This window comes from Ambystoma mexicanum, chromosome 3p (genome assembly GCF_040938575.1).
Source record: "Ambystoma mexicanum isolate Mex_15411 chromosome 3p, UKY_AmexF1_1, whole genome shotgun sequence".
In the NCBI taxonomy this organism is placed as follows: Eukaryota; Metazoa; Chordata; class Amphibia; order Caudata; family Ambystomatidae; genus Ambystoma; species Ambystoma mexicanum.
Window position 1 is genome coordinate 838,462,268 of NC_090925.1, and position 25,709 is coordinate 838,487,976.

Consider the following 25,709-nt stretch of genomic DNA (forward strand, 5'->3'; position numbering starts at 1 on the left):
TTCAGGAAGGCGCTAGCCAAAGCGCTAGCTTCTCACCAACAGGTGTCAGCAGACCTATGCACTGTTTGACTAAGGTAGCAAGAAGATAACGGTTTTGCATCATGAGGGTTTGAGGCTTTTCACAAGGTTGGCCAGGTCAGGCTTGGAGACAGGATTTAAATGAAAGCAATGTGTGTGCGTAGGGGCAGCGTGTGGGGGCTATAATCAATGTCTGATTTTTTTCTTTAATTTGACTTAGTAGTTGGGTGATTTTGCCTGTGAAAGCATCTTGGATGCTACTACACCAGGAATTATGTTAGTGACAGCGGATAGGGGTGCGGTAGGGGATTCTAATGATCAATAGAGGGGAGTGGTCAGGCACAATAGAAAACAGGGCCACAAAGGAAACTGTGTACTTATGACATGTCCAGTCTCCACAGCACTATCATGGTCATCAGCACAGAAAAGTGCCAAGGCCCTTCAATTGAAATACACACCTCACTTTATGGTGGTCGAGTGCTGTGACAAAAAAATAATTCTCAATAGTTTTTAGTACGTGCAGATGTTGCGTTTGTTCTCCTTTACTGGTTGCATTTCTTTGTTCCGCTGAGCAGGTAAAACGCCACAATAAGAATTGCAAGCATTTTTCCACATGTTTTCAGCAACAGCACGTTGGTGTGGTGCTGTGAACATGCTTGAAGATTGATTATAGTCAAGGGGTAGCCCTTGTAGTATGCAACCCCAATGATACAATCAGGGAAGTCATCCCATGAAAAATGTGCTTTAGAAAACATTCTCCATTCTAATCTCTGCTTCACACAGCTATGCGTCACAGAAATCCTTAATCTGTGAATGGCCACTAAATTAAAGACACAAGCAAAGATCACACGATGACAGGCACCTTTTGCAGCCTTAATTGTATTTCCTTATAATCTGACATTAATTACTAACAATGAAAACGACAGTCACACGGCAATTCAAATGTAGCACTGGATGAAATACTCTCACCTGAAATGGAATGACAATCTCAGCATATTGAAGGGCTGGGTTCACACAAGTTTATGAAATAATAATGGTTTTATATAATTATGAAAGGCAAAATCTTAGACTTACTTTCCTAATCCCGGAAGATTGTGGCCCTTCAAACATGTTATTTTATTAGCAAGCTACAAGGTTGGAATAAAACCGATTATTTTCCAAGAATTCTTCCAATGCTAAGAACGTATTGAGTGATCAGATATGCGCTCCAGAGATGCAAAACTGCACAAAAGTGAAACTGTTTGTGCCCCATATTCGGTTAGCTGTTCATATGTATAATACATTGATACATCTCCCTCACCTGTGAGAACCCAGCACTTTTTGCTAGACTTGTGGATTATTTGTCCATGTTCCTGAATGAGTGGGAACCTTTTCCCCACTCACCCTTTCTTTTACTCTTCCCATGGAAGATATTTTTGTGACTCTCCATACTTTATTACTGGAATCATACTTTCCTATAACTTCTGGGGCATTATATTTTATTATTGCAGCTCGCAGGGCTGTCTGTGTTGGGGAGAATTCTCAGAAATGTGCTAATTCCCTGCTACCTTAGAGACTTTCCCCCCGGCCCCCCCCCCCCAGCTTTTTTGCTGGACGGTATGCCTTTTAATTTGTATCCTGGAGAGAGAGACCTTTTTCCCACTCTCTCATGTATTTTTCATTGATTTGAACACGGTTTCCTTTGACTTTGAAGTCTGACAAATTTCATAGGCATCATCTTTTTACATTATGTCACACAGCACCTTCAATGCAGTGACCCAGTGAAGTCTTCCAGATTTCCCAAAGGTTTAAATACCTTCTCTTGGTTAAACTACTGTTTCCAAGAACAGTAAAGTGAATTTGACTTTCTAGACCCAACACATACTATCTTACAATAGGGTGGTAGAGGGGTTACTTAGTATCCCCTTAGTATAGTTTCTCATGTAACCTTTTTATGTTACCCTTTCCACAATTAATGGCTGGTTGCAGTGGTCTACTTTTTCCTACCATCGTGTGTTTTTACTGCGGGCTGCAATTGCAGTAAAAATGTCAAAATGGCCCTGGTCGTTTTAGCCATTTCTTGTTGGAACGGTTCTTCTTCAGATTTAATCTGTGTGTCAAACCAGGTTTGGTCCCTTTATTTATTTTTTTCTTTGGCGGGATTCACCAGTGAAGCCATCCTCTGGCTCCAGTGTGTCTGGCAGGGCAGGAAGTGAGGGAGGTGCCTGAAACTCCATGTACTTAATCCCCTTGATTACAGGAATGCACCCACAGGTGATAGGCTGGCTGTCCTTGGAGGACAGCCACCCTGCTGTGCGAGTGGAAGCTAGACTGCTAATGAATGGGAGAAACCTACATAAAAGTTGAGGTCTTTTGCTTGGAAGGCAGAGTCGAACTTGGAAGAGACGCTTGCTGCACCTTCTGGGCTGTTGGTTTGCCCGGTGAAGCCCTGCTGTAGTGTTGAATCTCAAAATTCGCCTAAACTAGAAAATCCCTGCAAAGGACTTCTCTTGGGTTGGTGGGACCAAAGGACCCCAAGACAAACTCATCTGGAAATCCTCTCGGAGCTGGCTGTACTTCCATTGCTGCAGCAGGAACCGATTGCCAGGGAGAAGAACACCAGAATAGAGTGTGTTGTCTTTAAGTCGGACCTGAACTCCTAAAAGAACCTCCGGACTCCCATAAGGCAGGACTGACCAAGCCTGAGCCACCTCAACAGAGGGCTGGACCCCACATGCAAAGACAGCCCATAAGGTATCCGAGAACCGCAGTGGTGCTATACGCGAGAAGCTAAAACCGCGAAGTGCCACTGATCTGAAGTTTGCTCATTGCTGCTGCTAACCTTCAATTCGTAGTGCAGGAGTCCCCAAACGTCCTCTCTCTTGTCCCAATGACTGAGGTCCAGGAACAACAGGATCTGCCATACTACTACTGGAAAAGAAGCCAGCTGAAACCAATTTCTTCAGACCTAAGGTAGTGTAAACTAAGGGGTACTTAGCTCTTGTGATGTAGCCTTGCTAGCTCTCAGTTGAGACTTGTCTTGGTTGCTCTCAGCTTTGCCCTTCACAAGCCTCCCAGCGTGCGGCCCAACAGTGATTTCATTTTCTACAAAGATTTCTAAAATATTGTATAAGACTTTTTACTTGCCTTCAAGAAGTGCTTCAGCTCACCTAGACTTTTGTTAAATTGACATTGGCTGCCCTGGCTCCCTGAAAGACTCTAACCTCTGACTTTGTGCTTTAACTATCCCTTCAAAGAGTCACACATTCTATAACTTGTGTAGCTGGGAAAAGGTTAAATTACTTTCCATTGGGAGGTTCAAAAGTACTTACCTGCTTAAGAATATTTGTTAACTATTGTTTTATTCCCTAGCCTCTTCCTTTTTAACATCAAACTCAGTATTGCTCTAAATGTGCCAGTGATATATCAATGTCCACAGTGGCCTAGTTATTTAAGTCACCTTAGGGAGTAGAAAGTGTCTGTGTGCCATCCCAAATGGGTGTCTACTGATTGATTGAAACTGAGAGTGTGTGTTTTTGAAGTATATTTTAAGCGTTATATAATGGGTCGCTTCTAAGGATGGCTAAGTCAACTGACTTACATTAATAAATAATTGTTCAATCAAGAAACCTTGAGCGTAAGTGTTTATTTGGATACTTGTCACTGTGAACCTCTATGTTACAACCCTACAGCTCACAGTGACCCCTCTTGGGAGAAGCCTGGCTGCTCAGTCACTCTACCAACTTGTGTAGTACATGTTTATACTAAAGGTTGGGTTAACTAGGGCCAAGAGGACAAAGCTGGTGCAGTCTCCCACAGGGTACTGCATACAATCTTGTCTAATACTTTGCAGTGTTGCTGGGGAGCCCCTTGGGCTTCCATTTTTATTTTCTCTGATTTACCTTGTGTGAACTAATGTTCCCAAGGGTAGAAGGATAGTTTTTATCCTTTCACTTTAGGTGGAGTGCTGAGGGGTTACATAGTATCACTGGTTCTGTAACATTTGTTGCAGTCCTTTACTTACCTTGAAGAACACATGTTCTCATGGGCAGACGATATTTTTATCCTCTATACATATTATACTGTGAGATCAACACACCACACCTTATGGGGAGTGCTAAGAGGATCCTCTGTATCCCCTTTCTTAATGGTCCTGTACCATCAGTGTTAGTGACTGTTAGGCAAGATTGTATGAAGTAACCCTGTCGGAGACTACACCAGTCTTGTCATCTTGGTATTAGGTGACCCACCTATTGGCACAGGTGTCAAACTGGAATAATTTGTTGTTGGATTCGGTGCCTTGCCCCTCCTCCTCCTCCTCACCTGAACTGCCGCTGCTACGAAGCTGTTGGGCCCTTTCTTCTGCGAATCCGATGATCCTTTTTTTTTGTGTGTAGATATGGCCTAGCTTGGGAAGACGCCACAATGGCCGCTTGAGTACCAAGCAGGTCAGTGGCCTCCCTCCCGAGATAGCGAGGTAGGGGGGAAAAGCCAGGCTTGGCGTAAAAGAATCCAACTACTGAAGACTTGCCAATGCCGTGGAGAGACCTCCCCAGATGCAAGATGTTTTGAGCATCTCCGGAATGGCAAGTTGTCCACACGGATCGGCTTCCTGCCGGAATGGTGTTCAAGGTCTGGGATAGTGGATTCGGAGGTGATGGCAAAGAATCACCGGGTGCAAGTTTCTGAACTGGGACAGCTGAATGCAAATCGAACCAATGAAGACAGCCAGGGAAAAGCGAGCCCGTGACTGCAGATAGGAGGTCTGGGAGCAGGGAGGAGTCCAGCAGGGAACCGCAAAGTAGACAGGAACAAAATAGAGGAATTGCACAGAAAGGCAAGAGAGAAAGAGCGCTCCACCACAGAGCCGCAAGGGAGGAGGAGCGGACCGTGGGTGAGCGGGAGACAGCAGGAGAAAGCCGCAGTGAGACTCAGAGAGGCAAGAGAAAACTCTCCACAAAAAAGATGTGGGGGAGAGGGAGCAGATCGTGTGAGAGCAAGGCGGCAAAAGAGCTGCAAAGGGACGTGGAGCGTCGGGAAAGAGAGCTAGTCAGAGCTGTAAACAGGAAAATCACAGCGAGTAACCCAAAAAGGCAAGTGGACGCAAGAGGTTGCAACGCGCCGGCCACCGTGAGGACAGTAAAGATAAGGATCCCAGCAGCGCCCATTTTGGAAAAGACTAGACAGCTCAAAGCAGTGCAGAAGAGTGCGAAGGAAGATCAATGGTGGCGAAACTGCCAGCGATCCCAGACGCACCAGGTGTTGTAGCACGTGACAATAGGTATGTACTACACAAGTTGGTGGAGAGACTGAGCAGCCAGATTTATCTCAAGAGGGGTACATTTGAGCTGTAGCATTGAAATCCACACATACAAGTATCCAAATAACACTTATACTTAAGGTTTTCTAGTAAAATAATTATTTAACAGTCAGTTTTAAATAAGCCTTCTTTAAAAAGGGCAATATGCAACAATAAAATAACACTTCATAAGACTTTCTCAGATTGAGAATAAGTAGATACTTGTTAGAGACACTGTCAATACACTTCCTACACCCTGAGGTGACTAATTTCTAGGACAGCATTGGCATTTATATATCACTTTTTGTACTGTGATACTGTACTGTCACTGTTGGGCCACAAGCTGTTATGCTTGAGAGGGTCAGAGATAAGATACACACTGCAAAATGCAGCCACTGCAAGTCTCAAGTGAGATGATGCAAGCTACAGACAAAAGAGGCGAGTACCCCTTAGTCAGGACAGTAGAACAAGTTACTTACCAACTGTAATGTTCTTTCGACTGGATGTTCCTCCCAAGTATTCCTCATCTTGTGATAAATCGTTATCTCCAGCTTTGCTGCTTCGGAAAAAATTGTTCTCGGCAGAGGGCGCTGTGCTCGAGGTCGTGGCGTCGATTGTCCCTCGACGGACTCCGTACTCTGTCGACGTCACCGATGGTATAAGTAGCTCGAGCCGCGCCCGTTGCTTCAGTTCTGTTTTTTCGATGAAATATATATAGGAGGAACACCCAGGCGTGTCCCATGACCGATACATTCTTCGTGAGAGGAAAGTAAGAACACGTAAACTGTACTGTGGGGTTGGATGGGAGAGTCGATGAGGAATACGTGTGAGGAACATCCAGACGAAAGAACGTTACAGTTGGTAAGTAACTTATTCTTCGAATGGATTGTGTCCTCCCACGTATTCCTCATCTTGTGATAGGCTCCCATACCAGTATCAATTTTTGAAGGTGGGAGTACCATTTCAGTTTTCGTGGACCGAATGCAGAACTGCCTTTGCAAATAAACCCTTGTTAGAGGAGGCAGTGTCCAAACAATAATGTTTAACAAAGGTATGTATTGTTTTCTAGGTTGCAGCTGCACAAATGTCTGCTGCGGGGACTCCCCTCTTTAGAGCCGCAGAAGTAGCCATTCCCCTTGTAGAATGGGCACGAAGCCCATCTGGTGGTTCTTTTCCCGCTAATCTGTAGCATTCAACAATGGCTAATATGATCCAGCGGGAAATGGTCTGTTTTGTTAAAGATAAGCCTAATTTTTGACCAGTGTAACCCACAAACAGTTGGTCATCTTGTCTCAATTTAGCCATCCTAGAGATGTAAAAACTAAGAGCACTCTTGGGATCTAATCTATGTAATCTCTCCTCTTCTTTGCCCAGGTGAGGAGGAGGATAAAACGTAGGAAGTACTATTTTTTGTGACAAATGGAAGTACAAGACTACTTTTGGCAAAAATGAAGGTTTAACTTTAAGGACTACCTTATCTTTATAAAAATTGTATATGGTGGTTTGCATAAGAGAGCATGAAGTTCGCTAACCCTGCGGGCTGATGATAGGGCCACAAGGAGGACGGTTTTTAGAGTTAAAAGCCTCAATGGACATGAGTGCAGAGGTTCAAAAGGTATGCAAGTCAAGAATTTTAATACTAAATTTAAGTCCCAGGCTAGTCCATGAAAAGGGACAGGAGGGTATACATTAGTGAGCCCCTTTAAGAATTGAATTATTAACGATATTTTGAAATATGAAACCTCTTCCGAGGAGCGCTTGAAAATGGACAGCGCAGCAAGGTATCCTTTTATTGTTCCTATCTGGAGCCCCAGATTAGCTAGATGTAGCAGAAAGGAAAGCACCATTGGGGTGCCACACTGAAAAGGGTCCACATCCTTGTCTTTGCACCAGTTACTAAACCTATTCCAGCGACATCGGTACAAAGACTTTGTTGCTGGTCTTCTGGCCGAAAGCAAGATTTCCATTACGTCATCCGGAAGATCCCAATCCTTGTATCTCAACCTCTCAGAAACCATGCGTGAAGGTTGAGTGTCTTGACCTCTGGATGGAGAACCCGACCTTCCTCTTGCGAGAGAAGATCCTCTTTGCGGAAGACGTATTGGAGGGCAGATGGACATGTCTAGAAGGTCCGGGTACCACGTCCTCCTGGCCCAATCCGGGGCAATTAGGATCATGGTTTTCCTGAACTTTCTCAACCTCCTGATTACTTGAGGAATCACGGGGCCTGGGGGAAACACGTACAGCAGTGGAAACTTGCACTCCACTATGAATGCGTCTCCCAGAGCTCCTCTTTGAGGAAAATCCCTTGAGCAGTACTGATCGCACTTCCGGTTGATCGCGGTGGCGAACAGATCCACTTGAGGGGTTCCCCAAAGGGCGAAGATCTCCAGAAGGACTTCCTGAGCCAGCTCCCACTCGTGAAAGACCGTGCTCTGCCTGCTCAGAGCGTCTGCCGCCGTGTTCTTCTCTCTGGCTAGGTGAATTGCTGACAGAGATTCCTTCTCGTATTGCCCAGAACAAGAGCTGCATTGCCTCTCTGCACAGTGACAGTGACCCTACACCTCTTTTGTTGAGATAGTACATGGCCACTGTGTTGTCTGTCATTATCAGGACATTCTTTCCCTGTACAGAGGGCAGAAAGGCCTTCAGAGCTAGTCTGATTGCCCTCAGCTCTAATAGGTTGATGTGTAATTTGGACTCCGATGGAGACCAACGACCGCTGATTGTCAGAACGTTGGTGTGTGCTCCCCACCCCGTGAGTGAGGCGTCCGTCACTACCGTTATCTCCGGCCATGGTTGCCAAAAAGACTCTCCCTTGAGAATGTTGTGGTTGCAAGCCCACCATAGAAGATCCTGAGCAACTGCGCTCGGGACTTGCAGAAGATCCAACATATTCCCTGAGAATTGGGACCACTGAGTTCTTAGTGCCCATTGAAGGGATCTCATTCTCAACCTGGCCTCTGGTACTAGAAAAATGCAGGATGCCATGAGGCCGAACAACCTGAGAAAATCGAAGGCCGGTAGACGTTGGGCATTCTGGAATTTTGATACCATCTGCTGGATATGGAGAGCTCTCACTTCGGGAGGCGAGGCTTTTCCCGATGAAGTGTCCAAGACTGCTCCGATAAACTGGAGTTTCTGGGATGGTATCATGTGGGACTTCTTGAAATTGAGGGAGAAGCCCAGTTTGTGGAGGAAGTGGCAGGTGATCGAAAGTTGTTCCTGAGCTTGTTCTGGAGAACTTGCTCTGATCAACCAGTCGTCCAGGTAGGGATATATGTGAATACCTCCTTTCCTGAGACTTGCTGCCACAACCGCCAACAGTTTGATGAAAACCCTCAGGGCGGAGGTCAACCCGAATGGCAGAACTCGAAACTGATAATGAGAATTGCCAATCGCGAACCTCAGGTACTTTCTGTGCTTTGGATGGATTGGCACATGAAAATAAGCATCCTGAAGGTCCAATGATACCAACCAATCTTGGAGTTGGAGAGCCAGAAGGATCTGAGAAAGAGTCACCATCTTGAACTTGTCCTTCCTGAGGAACTTGTTCAAGTTTCTCAAGTCCAAGATGGGTCTCAGTCCTCCATCCTTATTTGGGATGAGAAAATATGGGGAGTACCAACCCCTGTTCCTCTCCGCTACAGGTACCAGTTCTATGGCACCTTTCTCTAGCAGGGTTAAAATTTCCTGCAACAGGAGCGGATCCGGAATTTTGACGGAATTGGCTGCCGGTGGATGATTGAGGCCTTTTTAAAAATGGGGAGACAGTAACCTTGGGCTACTGTTTCCAGTGCCCAAGCATCTGAGGTAATGCCCCGCCATTCCTTCAGATGTTGAGAGATCCTGCCTCCCACTGGTGTTTTGTGTAACAAGGTCTCAGAGATTTGGAGGTGGCTGCAGGAGTGGCTGAGGGTACAGATGCCGCTCATGAGGCTGATTTTGCACCTCTTCCCCGTGTTCCACGAGGGAAGTTCCTTGTGCCCCTTTGAGAGGCCTGTCCTCTTCCTCTACCAAAAGAGGAGTAGTATCGAAAAGAACGACCCCTCCAGGAAGATGAGCCGGAATAGGGTTTTAGAGGCTGGCGCAAAGAGGCGCTAAGTGATTTAGCCGCCGCTTTCGAGGTCTGAAGTTTTTCAAGGCTTTCATCAGCCTTTCTGCCAAAGAGCCTCGAGCCATCAAAGGGCATGTTGAGGAGTCTAGCTTGCACATCCGGTGCAAATCCCGACTTCCTCCACCACGCAAATCTGCATAGCACAACGCCTGCAGCCATGGATCTGCTGATACTATCAGCAGTATCCAGTCCAGACTGGAGGCAGTCCACCATTGCCTCCTTCCCGTCTTTGACTATATTCAGGAAGCCTTCCCTTTCCTCGCCTTCCGGAATCTGATCAGCCACCGCCGAAATACAGTCCCACAGGGTATGGGTAAACCTGGCTAGGGTACAGGTGACATTTGCCGACTTAAGTGCCATACTGCCTGACGTGAAAACTTTACGTGCCCAGGCGTCAATTTTTTTATCCTCTCTATCTGGAGGGATAGTTGGATAAGCAGTTTGTTTTGAAGTGGATGCTGCTTGAATGACTAAACTCTCTGGAGTCGGATGTTTATTCAAATATTCAGGATCCGATCCAGCTGGTCTGTATTTTCTTGGAAAAGTGCTGTCTGCAGCAGCAAAGGTTTCTGGTTTCTCCCAGTTTTTCTCCACAGTCCTTTGAAGGGCCCTGTGAAAAGGGAGAACAGGATCCTTCTGAGGTCCCTTGACAATAATATCCGTCATGTCATCTTGTTCAAAAATGGGTGAAGTATTACCCCAACCCATGTATTCAACTACCCTGGTCATAAGACCCCTGTACCCAGCATCTGCATGCTCTGCAGTATCAGGTTTGGCGAACTACAATTCTGGGGATGTGTCAACTCCACTGGCAGAATGTAGAGTATCACTCAGGTCTCATTCTGGATTCCTGGTCAATAAGTTCTTCAGGAACTTGTCTTGTACCATAAGTAACTCCCAAAGGAGTAACTTCGTCTTCTTCTGAAGCAGACTCTTCATAAATTGCAGACATAGATTTGAAAAAGTCTGATCTGGGCAAAGGAGTGAATCTCCTTTCTTCCTCTTCCATCTGCTTCGAAGGAAATGGCAAATCCCTCGAAGTTTGAGGGTGTCTTCGAAGTTTTCGAAGATAACTTCGATAATGGCGTCGATGACGCGTGTGGTTTTGGTGTCGAAATTATCGACGTCGAGGGCGTCGACGAAATCGTCGAAGTCTTCGACGATTTGTGTTTCTTGGCCGCCACTGGAGAGGTGCTCGACTCTCGAAGTTTCTTCGACGGTTTTACGTCGACTCGAGATTTTTTGTATTCCTCGACGCTACTGGTCTTAGCCATAGTAGCCTTGGACTTCTCTTTGTCGTCCAATGGAGCGACCTTAGGGGTGTGGCTTTTTCGAGGTTCTTTTGAGGGGGTCGAGGCCGCATTCTCGAAAACCTCCATCTTTTTGCGGAATTCTTCCCACTTACTGGGAGAATCCGATTTAGTCGGACAACGAATTTCTTCGGTTGACTCTGAAGAGGAAGATGATGAGGGAGATCTATGTCTCCTCTTCATTTTTTTCAATGACGACGAAGAATGTCTCGATCTACTTCTAGATCGAGATCTCTTCGAGTGCCTATGGCGATCCGATCCCTTAGAATCAGTCGCTTTCTTATGTTTTTTTGACGAAACCTTTTTTGAGGCCTCCCTCCCCACCGACAGTTTACCTCTCCTCTCACGAAGAGCTCTTTCGGTCATCGATTGGCAGGAGCCGCAATCGTCGGTTTGGTGACTGGAACCGAGACACCAGAGACAAATCCGGTGATCATCGGTAATCGACATCTTAGACCCACAATCTGCACACTTTTTAAACCCAGTTCTGGGTGTCGAAGATGACATTTTCTTCACAAAAAATAGAAGCGCGCTGTTCTCGATAGCGAAGCGATCGGAAAAACGGAACTGAAGCAACGGGCGCGGCTCGAGCTACTTATACCATCGGTGACGTCGACAGAGTACGGAGTACGTCGAGGGACAATCGACGCCACGACCTCGAGCACAGCGCCCTCTGCCGAGTTCAATTTTTTCCGAAGCAGCGAAGCTGGAGATAACAATTTATCACAAGATGAGGAATACGTAGGAGGACACTATCCATTCGAAGCTTAGATTTGGAGGAGGATCCAGCCGGCTTCAGTTACGATAGCAGAAACCTTCAGAGTCCTTTTAGAATGGGGATGTGGAAGTAAGCATCCTCCAAGTACAGCGACGATAAGAAGTCGCCTGCCTCCAGCTGTCCCAGCACGTGCTCGAGGGTGACCATCCGTAACTTCTGGGCTTTGATGTATTTGTTTAACCGACGCAGGTCCAGGATGGGGCACCAGCCGCCTGTCTTCTTTCTGATGAGGAAGTATCTTGAGTATACTCTGGAGCCCCAGAGCCTCTTCGGGACGAGCTTGATGGCACCTTTCTTGAGCATCGCCCTTACTTCTAACAGCAGTTGAGGGATGCGATTTTCCTTCCTGGCCACGGGAGGAATTCAGGGCCACTTCTTTAGAAATTTCGAGAGTGTGCACGTGGGCCAGGGCATCCAGCACCCAACGGTCGGTGGAGATGGACTCCCACACGCTGACGAACCTCGCCAGCCGGCCTCCCACCGGGGTGCTCAGGTGGGGGCCCGACGCTACGGCCGGTTCAGTCCTGCTTGGAGGCGGCATAGACGCCCTGGCCTCCTTGGCGACGAGATCCTCCTGACTTGCTGCACCGTCTGTAGGCCTCTTGCGATGAGGAACGGGCTGCCTGGTGATACATAGAGGAGCCACCACCGAATCCTTTGGAGGCACCTTGCTTGCCTCCGGAGTTACGAAAGGGCGGTCGCCGTTGCTGCAAAACTCCCAAGGCCCGAGCAGTCTCCGTGTCGGCCTTGATGGCCTGAAGTGACTCATCCACTGTTTTTACAAACAGGTTGTTCCCCTCGAAGGGCATGTCCAAAACTCTGGTTTGTACGTCCTGGCGGAAATCTGTTGCCTTGAGCCATCCCCACCGAAGGAAAACACTGTTGAACAACTGGAGGAAACCATTGTCAGAGATGTCTGTGGCCACCGTTATGGCGTGGTCCGACGCCACCTCACCTTCCTGCAGGATCTCCCGGGCCTCCGCCCTCTTGTCGTCCGGTAGGAAATCCAGCAGGGGAGCGATCTTGTACCAAAACTCCCTGTCGTAGCGGGCCACAATCACCAGGGCGTTGGCCGCCTTAATTGTTGTCGCTGCAGACAAGCTGACTCGTCATCCCATGGCGTCCAGTTTCTTTCCCTCGCCGTCAGGTGGGAAGGTTGAAGTTGACGCCGTCGCCCCTGCCACTTTCTTCTTGGCCGCTGCCGAGACGACAGAATCCGGGATCGGCTGTGCCCTAAGGCCCAAAGGGGCGGAATTGGGGACCCGGTACTACTTCTCGTACCGATCCCTCTTCACAGGCTTTGTGGAAGGGTTCTTCAGGATAGCAAATCCCTCGTCCCAGATGTCATCAAGCAGTGGCACCTCGAGGACCGACTTCCTCTTGGCCTTGCTTAGTTGATAGAGGAAGGCTTCCTTTTTCTGTTCTTCGGGGCAGAGCTGGAAAAGCGGATGCCCTGGCAATCATGGCATGGAAGGAGCCAATTTCATCGGGCGGGGAGGACCGAGGGGGTGGTGATGGTAGGCCCATGCCGTCCTCACCACTGTCGTCATCCGTCCCCGTCGTGGCCGTATCTGTTCCCATGTCATCCCTAGGATAAGGGGAAGGAGATGAAGGCTGAGTGGGCCGCAAGGACGAAGGGGGTGGGGTGGAATGAACTCTCCTCTGCTTGTTTGGAGGGCTCCCCGACAGGCCCTGTTCTGCTGGGTCGTCCGTTGGGGATAGAGGCATCCTCATCTCTGTGCATAAGGTTTGGATTGCCATCAAAATGGCCACCGAGTTGTCCTGAGGCTCGGGCACTGGTTTTGACGGGCGTGATGGCTGCTCCTCCTCCACGGGAGCCTCATCGGCACCACCGTCGCTCTCTTCGTCCGCCTCCTCGGGGGTTCCTCCCGTGGGACCGGACCTCCTCAAAACTCTTGTTGAGGCCCTTCACGACTTCAACCAGCTCCTCCTCAGCGGCTGTGTCTGTATCCGTCTTTTTCCACCTGGGTCTTCACGGGGGTCTTATCGATGGGCTGAAAAGAGGATTCCCTCCGCAGTGGCAGGGAAACTCTGGGCCCCGAGGTCGCCTCCACTGGTGTAGCCTCCACAGGCTTTTCCAGGGCCGCGACGACTCCCTCGATAGAGGCCTTAGTGAATCAAGGCCTTCACCACCCTGGGCGCACTTGAGGCCTTTACCTTGGGGGGAGGGTCACCGCCTCGCTCCCCTCGGCTGACTCCTTTGAGATCGACCGGGACTTCTCCAGAAGCTTACCAGGGTTCTCGGATTTTCTCTTCCCCGAGCCAGAGCGTTGGCTCGTGGTTGATGGCGTTGGTGAAAATGCACCCTACCTGGCAGCCAAGGAGCCCGACCCTTCGGCGCTCCCAGTGCCCGTGGTGCTTTACCTTCTGTTGGACCCCTGTCGCCAGAGCGCCATCAAAGGACTTAGGAGACCGCTCGGACCTCTTCTTCTCACCCGCTGAGCTCTTACCTTCCAGCCAGTTGGCGAGGCTGCTAGGCCGATCCTTCATGGTCCGTTCCGACATGTTCTTGCAAAATGCACAGTCCTTCTCCACGTGCGTTTTGTCTAGGGGTGTACCGAATTTCGGCTTCGAGTAGGTATTCAGCTTAAAACTAAGTATTCGGCTTCGGCTGAAATCTTACCCAATATTTGCTCGAAGCCGAAGTTCTGAACATGCACTACCTAGTTTGCTGATCGCATTTTTCTTCTGGGCCACTTGCTCAAGAAGAGGAATTTGGCATGAAGTTTTCCGACCTGCATCATGTTTATGGTAAGCTGGATTGTCAGTAAAGGTGAGCCAGAGTGCCTCCGTCGTTGACTCTGTCCCATACGTCATCAGCCTACTAGCTGATGTCATTAGCAAAACAAGTAGAGCCTGAGCGAGGCGGTCCATTTTCATTCTTTCCCAGGGATGACTAAGTCAGAGAGTGGGTTTCAGCAAAGACATTAGCGGGACATTCCTGTAACACATGTAAGGCTGGGATGATTGATCTCACGGCAGCCTCGCCTACCTGTAGCGATTAGCATCAGAGAAAAGACTTCAAAAACGATATGGCTGCACTTCTCTGGGCCCTACCCGCAGTTAGCATCAGAAAAAGAGGACTTTATAATCAACAGGGTTGCCCTTCTCAAGTTCAAGCCTCGCCTACCTGCAGCCTTGCCTACGGCAACGAGACCCATTCAAAGGAAAACAATGGGCCTCTGCATCCTGAAGAAGCAAGCCTTGAGAGGGAGACTCCAGCTGGTGTTTGATACATGTTTTCCAGGCCACCAGGGCGTCAACGTGCCTTATGCTAATGGATGACACTCAGCTGTAAGGAGCTACAAACAGTAGCGGCGGGGCGGGGAAGTGATTTGTTTCACTATGAATGGAGGCAACTGTGTTAACCAAGCACTGGGGGTTGGGGGCAGGGAGGTGGGGGCTATAGAAGTAACAGAAGATTAAACAGTAATGCCCCTGTGTAGTGCGTTTTCCTCTGACTGCTTTCACCCTACTTGACTTTTCACTAGCAGTTTTTTCAGTGTGCGTTTCAACTTTTGACACTTTGCTCAACTCAGAAGAAAATTAAGAGATTCAGCCTCCTTAAATGGACTGAAAAAGAGACCCAATTTATTTCTTGGTCTTCGAGGGCGGACTACCGATTCTGAAACTTTAATTGTTACTTTCAAGCGGCGAGTGTTTTCCATTGTTTCCACAAAGATGTTTAAGGCCGACATGTGGACAGTCAGGGCTCAGGCTGACCAATTGCATGCAGTAGGGCTGCAGTGCCACAGAGATTGCTTATGTACTCTTACGGATTTAGGGCGCTTTGCTGTTTTTGCCAGGAATTGTGTCAGAGTTTGTGTGTGTTATTGTTTAGTTACTTTCCCTAATTGTGTATGCCTCCATGTGTTCCCACTGCTTTATAATATGAAATAGCAGTTGGCGCACAAAACTGGATAGTGGAAAGTAAGGAACAAGTTACTTACCTGTAACTGTTGTTCTCCAGCATGGGTCTGGCATGGATTCACATGCTCATGAATATTCCCCGTCGTCAGGCCTGGAATCCTCGGTAAAGAAAAAACCAGTATCAGTTTAGTTTCTGATCTGTCTTTCGTAGTAGCAACCAATCACTGATCTCTGCGTCATACTGACCACAGCCAATGACTGCCCTCTACCTAAGCCCCGCCTCTGGCAGCCATCTTCAGATTTGGTAGCACGTGAAGTGGCAGTATGACCAAGTGAAGAGCCGCAGAGGGGTAGGCGGGAGGGTTCGCATGTGAATCCATGCCAGACCCATGCTGGAGAACAACAGTTACAGGTAAGTAACTTGTTCCTTCTCCAGCATGGGGTCTGGCATGGATTCACATGCTCATGAATAAAGAATACATAGCAGTACACACATGCACAACCACGGGAGGTGGCAAAGGCTCAACATTAAGCATTACATCAAACTCAACATTAAGCAAATCTTACCTCCTCACCAGGCTCACCTTAGGCGAACAGGTTGCGCAGCACTGCTTGGCCGACCCTGGACTCCTCCCTGGAATCCCGATCGACGCAGTAGAATTTCGTGAAGGTGTGCGTCGACCTCCACGTAGCAGCCCTGCAGATGTCCAGCAAGGGCACACCAGATAGGAACGCCGTGGTAGCTGCGATCGCTCTGGTGGAATGGGCTCTCGGACGGCCAGGCAGCAGTCGGTTTGCCAACCGATGACAGTTCATGATGCAGCCGGAGAGCCATCTGGAAATGGAAGCCTTCGAGAGAGCCTTCCCCTGATTGACAGGTCCAAAGTTCACAAAGAGTTGTGACGTCTTCCGAAAACACTTCGTGCGGTCCACGTAGAACTTCAGCGCTCTAGCCACATCCAGCGAGTGCAAAGTCCTTTCAGCCGGCGACGGGAAGAAAACAGGCAACACCAAGGGTTCGTGAGGTGGAAGTCCGACGGCACCTCGGGCATGAAGGAGGGGTGCGTCCTGAGCACTACCCTCGTGTCGTGAAAAGTCAAGTACGGGGGCTTGCAGGAAAGGGCTTGGATCTCTCCCACCCGTCGTGCGGAGGTGATGGCCACAAGAAACGCTGTTTTCCACGACAAGAACTTCAACGGAGCCGAGTGCAGAGGCTCGAACGGAGGTCCCATGAGCTTGGTCAGCACCACGTTGAGCTCCCACGCCGGTGCCGGAGCCTTCACCGGCGGGAACGATCTGAACAGTCCCTTCATGAACTCTTTCACCAGACGATGAGACCACAAGGACGTCCGCCCCGTGGTTCTGGTGTATCGGGGGATCGCAGCAAGATGAATCTTGATGGACGCGTGCGCCAGTCCAGCTTTGGCCAGCGTCAGTAGGTACGGCAGTACTTGGGGAGCCGTAATCCGTAGAGGGTTAATCTTCTGTGCGTGGCACCAGACAGAGAACCTCTTCCATTTGTGTCCGTAGCATTTAAGAGTTGAGGACACCCTGGCCTTTGCAAGAACCTCTCTGCAGTCGGCCGGTATGTCGTATCCTCCAAACTCTAGCGCTGCAGGAGCCAGGCCTGCAAGTTCAGCGACTTCGGGTCATGATGGAGGATGGCGCCTCCTTCCCTGGAGAGAAGATCCGCGTCCCCTGGCAGCTTGATTGACGGGGACGCTGACAAGTCCAGAAGGTCCGGGACCCATATCTGCCTCGGCCAAGCAGGTGCGACGAGGATCATCCTGCACCGTGACCTCTTGAGCTGGTTGATGAGCCGGATCAGCAATGGCAACGGAGGGAACGCGTATAGAAACAGGCCCTCCAGGGGGAACGAGAAAGCATCGCCCATGCTCCTCGGCTAGGGAAACCTGCTGGCGAACCTCCAGCACTTGGAGTTTGTCGCCGTCGTGAACAGATCGATCTGGGGTGTGCCCCACCGTCGTAAGAGGCGGTCCACTAGATCCTGCCGTATTTCCCACTCGTGGCACGAGCGCAGCTCCCTGCTGAGTGAGTCGGCGATGGTGTTTTTTATCCCTGCCAGATGAAACGGCACCAGAAACATCCCTTGGGCGACGGCTCAATGCCACAGATCCTGCGCCTCCCTGGACAGGGCTGGGGACCTGGTTCCGCCCTGTTACCTGATGTAGAACATGGTGTTGTCGGTGAAGATCCTCACCACCTTGCCCTTGAGGGACGGAAGGAAGGACCCGAGGGCCCAAAACACTGCACGGAGCTCCAGGACGTTGATATGGAGGGACTTCTCCGTCGGGAGCCAAAGGCCTCTCCCGTGCAGATTTTCGGTGTGCGCTCCCCACCCTTCCAGGGAGGCATCCGAGGTCACTGTCTCCTGGTGGCCGGGGGTCTGGAAGTCCATGCCCGCCTTCAGATGCGCATGGGTGCCCCACCACCGGATCGCTCGTCGGAAACTCTCGTCGAGTGTGATCCTCTCCTCGAAGCTGCCCGTAGTCTGGATCCAGAGCGCGTCCAGGAACTCCTGCAACGGGCGCATCCGGAGCCTGCACAGGGGGATGAGGTAAATGCAAGACGACATCATTCCGAGGAGGGACTTGATGGACCTTACTCTGGCCGCGTCCGCAACCAGCATCCGCTGCACCTTGCCCAGAATGGCCCTCGTCCTTTCCTCCGACGGATAGGCCAGGAGCGACACTGTGTCGAGCTTCGCTCCCAGAAACAGTGCATCTTGCGCGGGCACCAGGTGGGACTTGGCGTAGTTTATGGAGAATCCCAGGTCCGTAAGAAGTTGGACGGTCCTTGCCGTGTGCTCCACGGCAAGCTCCTTCGTCTTCGCTCGGATGAGCCAGTCGTCCCTCTCGGCGCAGCTGCGCCGCCACCGGTGCGAGGCACTTGGTGAACACCCTGGGTGCCGACCTTAGTCCGAAGGGAAGGGCTCTGAACTGATAGTGACGCCCTTGGACCACGAACCTGAGAAACTTTCGGTGTCCCTTTAGGATGGAAATATGGAAGTAGGCATCCTCCAAATCCAACGACGACAGGAAATCGCCCTCCTCCAGCTGACCCAGGATGTGTTGGAGGGTGACCATCCGGAACTTCTGTGCCTTGACGAATTTGTTCAGTCGTCGTAGGTCCAGGATGGGACGCCATCCTCCCGTCTTCTTCTTCACGAGGAAGTATCTTGAATAAACTCCGGAGCCCCGAAGCCTCTTTGGGACGAGCTCGATGGCGCCCTTCCTGAGCATCGCCTTTACCTCCAAGAGAAGTTGAGGGACGTGAAGTTCTTTCCTGGCCACAGGGGGAACGCGCGGGCACCTTCTTTGAAACTCGAGCGCGTGACCCTGGGCTAGGGCGTCCAGCACCCAACGGTCGGTGGAGATGGACTCCCACACGCTGACGAAGCTCGCCAGCCGGCCTCCCACCGGGGTGCTTCGGTGGGGGCCCGACCCCACAGCCGGTTCAATCCTGCTTCGACGAGGCTTTGCCGCCTTGACCTCCTTGGCGACGACGGCGGGGTCCGCCGTACTTGCCTCGTCCCCTGTAAGCTTCCTGCGACGACGAACGTGCCGCTTCACGGTAGGTGGAAAATCCGCCGCCCGAACCTTTGGAGGCACCCTTGCCTCCGCCGCTCCGAAAGGGCGGCCGCCGTTGCTGGAGAACCCCAAGAGCCCGGGCCGTCTCTGTGTCTGCTTTGATGGCTTGAAGGGAATCGTCCACTGTTTTCCCAAACAGGTTGTTTCCATCGAACGGCATGTCCAGGACTCTGGTCTGCACGTCTTGACGGAAGTCGGTAGCCTTAAGCCATCCACGCCGCCTAAGGCACACGCCGTTGCCCAACTGGCGAAATCCAGTGTCGGCAATGTCCGTCGCAATCGTAATGGCGTAGTCCGACGCCACCTCACCTTCCTGCAAGATCTCTAGGGCATCCGCCCTCTTGTCGTCCGGTAGGAAGTCCAGCAGGGGGGCCAGTTTATACCACAGCTCCCTGTCGTAGCGGGCTACGATAGCCAAGGCGTTGGCCGCCTTAATCGTCGTTGCTGCAGACGAGATGACCCTGCGTCCCATCGTATCCAATTTCTTTCCCTCGCCGTCCAGCGGGGAAGTCGACGTGGAGGCCGCACCCCCCCCCCCCCCCCGCTTTCTTCCTGGCCGCCAGTTGGCGAGACATTGATGGCGGTCCTTCATGGTCCGCTCCGACATATTGCCGCAAAACGCACATTCCTTCTCCACGTGCGTCTTGTCCTCATGTAGGCAGTAAAGACAAAAGGAGTGTTCGTCCTCCTTAAAGACATTCTGAAGCTGGCATCCAGGGCAGACCCTGAACAGCTTTCCGGGCGTCGAGCTCCCCTTCTCCTGGGCCATGTCCGAGATGGGCCTGAGAAACTTCTGGAGTCCTCCAAAAGCGTAGCTCGACGAAATCTTCACCCTTGAGGGGCGTAGACGAATCCGACACGGGTCCCCGTTGATCGGATGAAGAATCGGTGGGGCTTGAGGTTCTTTTTGACCAAAAAAAATCAAAGTTTTTGAGAAAAACGTGAAAAAATAGCACTAACGCTCGAGAGCAATAGCACAAGGATCCCAACACTTGAACGTGCGATAAAAATCTGAAGATGGCTGCCAGAGGCGGGGCTTAGGTAGAGGGCAGTCATTGGCTGTGGTCAGTATGACGCAGAGATCAGTGATTGGTTGCTACTACGAAAGACAGATCAGAAACGAAACTGATACTGGTTTTTTCTTTACCGAGGATCCCCAGCCTGACGACAGGGAATATTCATGAGCATGTGAATCCATGCCAGACCCCATGCTGGAGAAATGGGCCTTGCTCACCCGCTCTATACGGTAGATAAGATGCCTCTGGTGCCTGGGAGGTCTCACCAACGCCCCCCTCCTCTCAATATTGCCCCATCCCTCCCCCTACACCACAGGAATGCCTGCACCGTGGGGACCCTGACTTCCCGAGTGGTATTGAGCCTGACCCATTTGGAGTGCAGGGCTATGAGTGGGGCCACCAGGAGAGATCAGTGGGAGACTGAACTCGCCGACCTTCCTGTTGGCATGACATTGGCAGGCAGAGAACACGAAAAGCTTGCTGACATCAGGGCTGCCTCGCATCAGAGCCACCTGCTACATGGAGGAGGTGCATGATAGCATTACCTTATGCCTGTGCTCATCAGCCTGTGCTCTTCATGGTCTTCCATGCTACCCTTCTTCACCATGCACAATATAAGGGTTTTAACTCCAGGTGGAAAACCCTGACAAGGCTTCATGCATGCATTTTATGCGCTGGAGTTAATAGCTAAGCTTGCTTAAAGAGGCGAGATAGTTCAGTGGGTTGAGCGCTTGCTGTTGTGATGTGCATGGGATCTGCAGGTCGCAGGTTTCAGATCCTGACAAGGGCAACCGAGCCTTTCAATTGTCTGAGGTCGATACATGTGTACCGAGTACAGTGGGATGATAATTGTAAGTGAATATGTGTCATGTACAGCTCCTTGGTGTAAGAGCTATATAAGTAACAAAAGATTAGCACAGACTAGAACTGTAATGCCCCTGTGGACTGAAAGGGTCTCATCTTCTGTAGACCAGGAAAAGAAATGCAAAAAAGAATGGATATACAGATTTTAAAGTGCATTTTTAATTTACAAAGTTCTTTTTCTTGTCTACATAACTTTATTAAAAAGGCCACTATTCGGTTCTGTATTCGGTTCCGGCCAAATACTTGTCCAACTATTCGGTATTCGGCCGAATACTTAAAACTATTTGGTACACCCCTAGTTTTGTCTTCGTGAAGGTAGTAGAGACGTCTCGAATGCTCATCCTCCTTGAAAACATTCTGTAATCCGCATCCAGGGCAGTTCCTGAAAAGCTTGGATCCGGGCGTTGATTGAGCTTCCCTTGTCCTGGGCCAATGTCCACGGGGTAGGCCTCAGATCTTCTGGAACCCTCCAAGAAGCGTAACTCGATGAAACTTTCCCTTGAATGGCGTAGAAAATTCCGAAAAGGGTCCCCGTTGATCGGAAGTAGAAACGGTGGAGCTTGAGGCTCGATTGACCGAAAAATAAATTAAACTCTTTGAAAAAAACAAAAAACGCAAAACGCAGTAAAAGCTCGAGAGCTAAAGCACGAGGACACCCAACACTTCAACGTGCAGTAAAAATCTGAGGATGGCTGCCAGGGGAGGTGCTTAGGGAGAGGGCAGTCATTGGCTGGGGGCAGTATGACCCAGAGACCCGTGATTTGTTACTATTAAGAAAGACAGATCAGAAACGAAACTGATACTGATTTTTTCTTTACCAAGGATTTCCAGCCTGACGACGGGGAATATTCATGAGCATGTGAATCCATGCTAGACCCCCATGCTGGAGAATGACTTCCTGTTAGGACTGATTTTCTATACTACGGCCTGGTGGACAGATGTATAGAAGGCCAACCTAGTTTAGTGGCAGGGCGAACTCTGGCAGCTGTAGCCAAACCAGTTCAAGGTAGCAATGAGAGTGGTCAAGGCTAAGTCTCAAGAGATGGTGAGCCTGTAAGGGGTCCTCAATGAGTACACAAAGTGCAAAGTCAAGGAACACACTTAGACAATCAGTTATAAAATACTATTGGTTTATGGCCATATAACACTATGAAAAATTATTAGTAGTGTGTAATATCAGAGAAGGCTAAATAAACGATACATATATACAATCACTGGAGTAGGGCAAAATACATAAACCCCTGCAAAAGAAGGCAAGTATTAGTATGCAGCACTACAGGTCCACAGAGATGCAACACAAGTCCATCTGTAAAATGTATGGGGCCCTCGTGCCCAAATGTCCACCCAAGATCCACACAGTTTTGTGAGACGGGGGGGGAAGCTAGTGGAGGGCTTCTGGGGTCCAATGAAGAGTTCCAAAGGGTAGAGGACAGGTTATTCTAGCTAATGGAAGCGTCCCCCACTTTTTGAATGCTTGTGCGAGCACGCAATGGCAAATCCAAACTGTTATAAATGTTTCTAAAAGTTACCAATCTTTTAAAAAGGAAGTTGGGGATTCAGGTAAGTACAGTTACAACTTGTCCCGCATACTCCGGTTCTTCTGAGGACTTGGCAGGTCTTCTACAGAGGGTCCAAGGTTGCTTTTCCCACCATCAGCTATGGTCCTTGATGCAGAGGGGTTGCAGGTTTGAGCACTTCTCCTGTCAGCGACAAATGCTGGTGTTCAAGTTGGAGAATGCATGGGCCACCTCTCAGCACAAGAATGGATGCAGGAAAGCTGTTTTGGACGATAGCTACCGATGCACGGTGATGCAGGGGAAAACACATGGACTTCACCTCGTATCGCTGGTCCCGTTAATACTGGAACCACGAAATTGCAGGCCTCAACACTGAACAGCAACAGTAGCCCAAACTCTGAGCTAATGATCCAGGGACACTTAAGGGGGCTCTTCTTCGTAGGACTCTCAACTGACATTGAGAATGGATGTTCTCTCCACTCCAAAAGGTGGCAGCATTTCATAGGCCTGCTCAAGATGACCTAGAAGACTGGGCTCTTCGTTGGTTGTCGGGCCTTCTTCCAACCGGTCCACTGTCTTCTTACAAGTCTTTCAACTGGACAGGATACTTGGCTCCTTCAGTTTTCTTCCATGATCTCTGAAGAATGGGTGAAGGGCTCCTCCTCTTATTCAAGAGGGAGGGACAGACAGACACACAAAATCAGGACCACTGGTGGCAAAGCACATGAATACCATTCAGATATCAAATAGTCCCAACCCACTTCCTGGCAGCAAACACCCATGGCCCTGCAGTAACCCGCGAAAAGCTACAGCTTTCCCAGGCACTGGAAATGCAAATAAGGATGTTCCTGTCCTCACAGGTCAGGAAGAAGTGTTAGTGACAAGATGGCCAAGGGATAAACCAAAAATCTTGTGGCAGTGCCATGTTTGGACACTAGCCACAGTAGTTATCCAAACACGGTAAATGCGGTAAGGCTAAAGTAAAATCTACTAAAAAATAGCAAAAGTAACTGCTGTCACCAGCTTGTCCATTAGGCACACCTAAAGGAACCAGAAATCGTCTGAGTGTTAGTCTAGGGCAAAACAAAAAATGTTATTGAGTTGTGCTGCACTATACAAAGATAAAGTTACCAAAAGTGAAAGCAATGTAACACAACTAAGGGAAACTGTTTCCCAGTACGGACAGCCTGAAGGTCAAGTCAGTTTCTCCATGGCAAATGAGCAAAAGCCAGTCATTGCACTGTAAAAAGAGCAGGTCAGATTAAAAAATGGAAGCAAAAAGTTTGGGGGTCCATAGAAATGGAGGGAAAGGTGGCGTAAAGAGAAATCTTCCCTAACACTTCCCTCCCCCACTTTCCCTAATGCATCGGCTTTACAGCGTGGTGCGTCTTTCGGCATCGGGAAATACGTGGCACTGCTCTCGTTGTCAATGCCATCGCTCAGTGCAGTGGACCTCAGCGTTTGATTTCCACGTGCTTACTCTCATAGACTACACGTTTTGTGTCCATCCTGGATAGAGGAAAAACAGGACATCGACACGTGAAGGGTTGTGGGTAAGGATAGTGTTTCAAGTATGCCCCCGTCAACGTCCATAAGAAAAGTTCTCTTTTTAGCCACTTTTCCTCCATTTCTATGGACCCCCAAACATTTTGCTTTTGTTTTTGTATTTTTCCAGGGAAGTGGAGTCTTCAGCTTCACTCTATCTTTGCTCATTGTTATGTGGAAACTGGCCAGTCCTCAAGGCTGTCAGTACTGGGAAACTATGTATCCCTTTTCCTTATACGGGTAATCTATTTTTTGGGTAACTTTATATCACTGCACAATGCAGTGCAATGGGGTTTCATTTGTATGACCCTAAACTACACTCAGTCCTGTCTGGTGATTTTGAGAAGGCCTTTCGGTGGTACTTCAACCCTTGGAGTGGTGGGACCAGCCATTCCCTGCATCTTCAGTTCCCAGCCACCTTGAATCTTCAGAAACATTCCTGGAACCATCCCGTGGACTCGCCCACTCCATTTTGGGCTGTCATGATTCCGCGTTTCAGCTCAGAGATTATCTTGGATGCAGAATCTAGGTAACGCTCATTTGATACTTACCTAGCTTTAAATTCTAACCACGGTTTGCCTATGGATAACGTCCTGCCTATTCCAATAGGGAAACTTTCTACACATGTTTGAACTCCTAAAAAAAGTGACTGAAAAAGAGTGCTTAACTGACTAAAGATTTGTCATGGGACCCTCCCCCAGTTTTCCAGCCAATCATGCTACAGTGGCAGGCCTTCAGAAAAAGGTAGAATGCAATGACAATTCACTGATCGAAGAGTAAACTGCTCAGCACCTTTATGTGGATAGTGTTATACAAAATGGTATTACCTTTCTATTACTGATTTTACTTGCATCATGGGTCCCTGTGTCAAACCCTTTAAATGTGTTTAAATTAATTGTACCAAAACTTGGCATTAAGTATGTGTATAGATCCTTTAAATGCTTTACTTCAAACAACGAATACATTTGTCAGTAAGTATCTTGTGTATAAATTGTCTGCTTATAGAATTAAACTATACATTATGACCACATTTCTCCACTTCTAACAGAGTCTGGATGCTCCGTCACGTTACTAACACCAGAGGAAGGTCAAAATGTGTGGTTAATCTGGGCTAGAACTACAGTTGGTTTTGTCCAAGCCCTCAACAGAGGCAGTTAAACAAATGTATCTGATCTGTGTTTAGGAGTTTTAATGGAGATGCTTGGATGAACAACACTGCTAAGCTTCATTATAAAATGGACTCTTGGAATCACGTCAGACAATTGATGCAGAGCAAAGAGACCCTGTACTCACCTTTGATATCGAGCTGGGCATGGATGATGTTGCCCATGACTGAAGTGTTGTGCAAGTTCTTGACTGTTTCCTTGGCACCCCGTGTGCTCGTAAATAGCACCTTGGCAAGACCCAGGTGCTTTCGGTTCTTAGGATTGTAGAGGATCTCAATCTCTTCAATGTCCCCAAATTTCTTGCACATGTCAGCCAGGAAGTGCTCCTTGATGTTGTCGTTGAGACGTGCAAAGGTTACTTCCTTAAGTGGGATCTGCCCAACGTAATATTCATCCAGCTGCCAAGAGAGAAGAGCAGATGTCTTAGAATACAACACAGAAATCTAATGGCAAGGGTGATGTAAGGTCTTTTACAGTTACAAATCACTGTGTATTGACTTGGAAAATCCTAATTAATGTTCTTAGCAAAAGCACACAGGTCAACTATTAAGTTTACAGAATAAAATCTAGGACCCACATCTATTCTCCTCCACACAAT

The 25,709-nt window shown here is 49.1% G+C and overlaps 1 protein-coding gene across 4 annotated transcripts in view; it reads right to left on the reverse strand.

Annotated features, from left to right (window-relative positions):
- Positions 1-25,709, reverse strand: part of SETD1A (SET domain containing 1A, histone lysine methyltransferase) — a 1,694,645-nt gene that overhangs the window by 1,317,138 nt on the left and 351,798 nt on the right. For all 4 annotated transcript variants that reach the window (XM_069651930.1, XM_069651928.1, XM_069651929.1 and 1 more), the window contains exon 5: positions 25,239-25,509. In XM_069651930.1, coding sequence (XP_069508031.1) covers positions 25,239-25,509 — 271 coding nt within the window. The remainder of the gene's footprint in view (positions 1-25,238; positions 25,510-25,709) is intronic.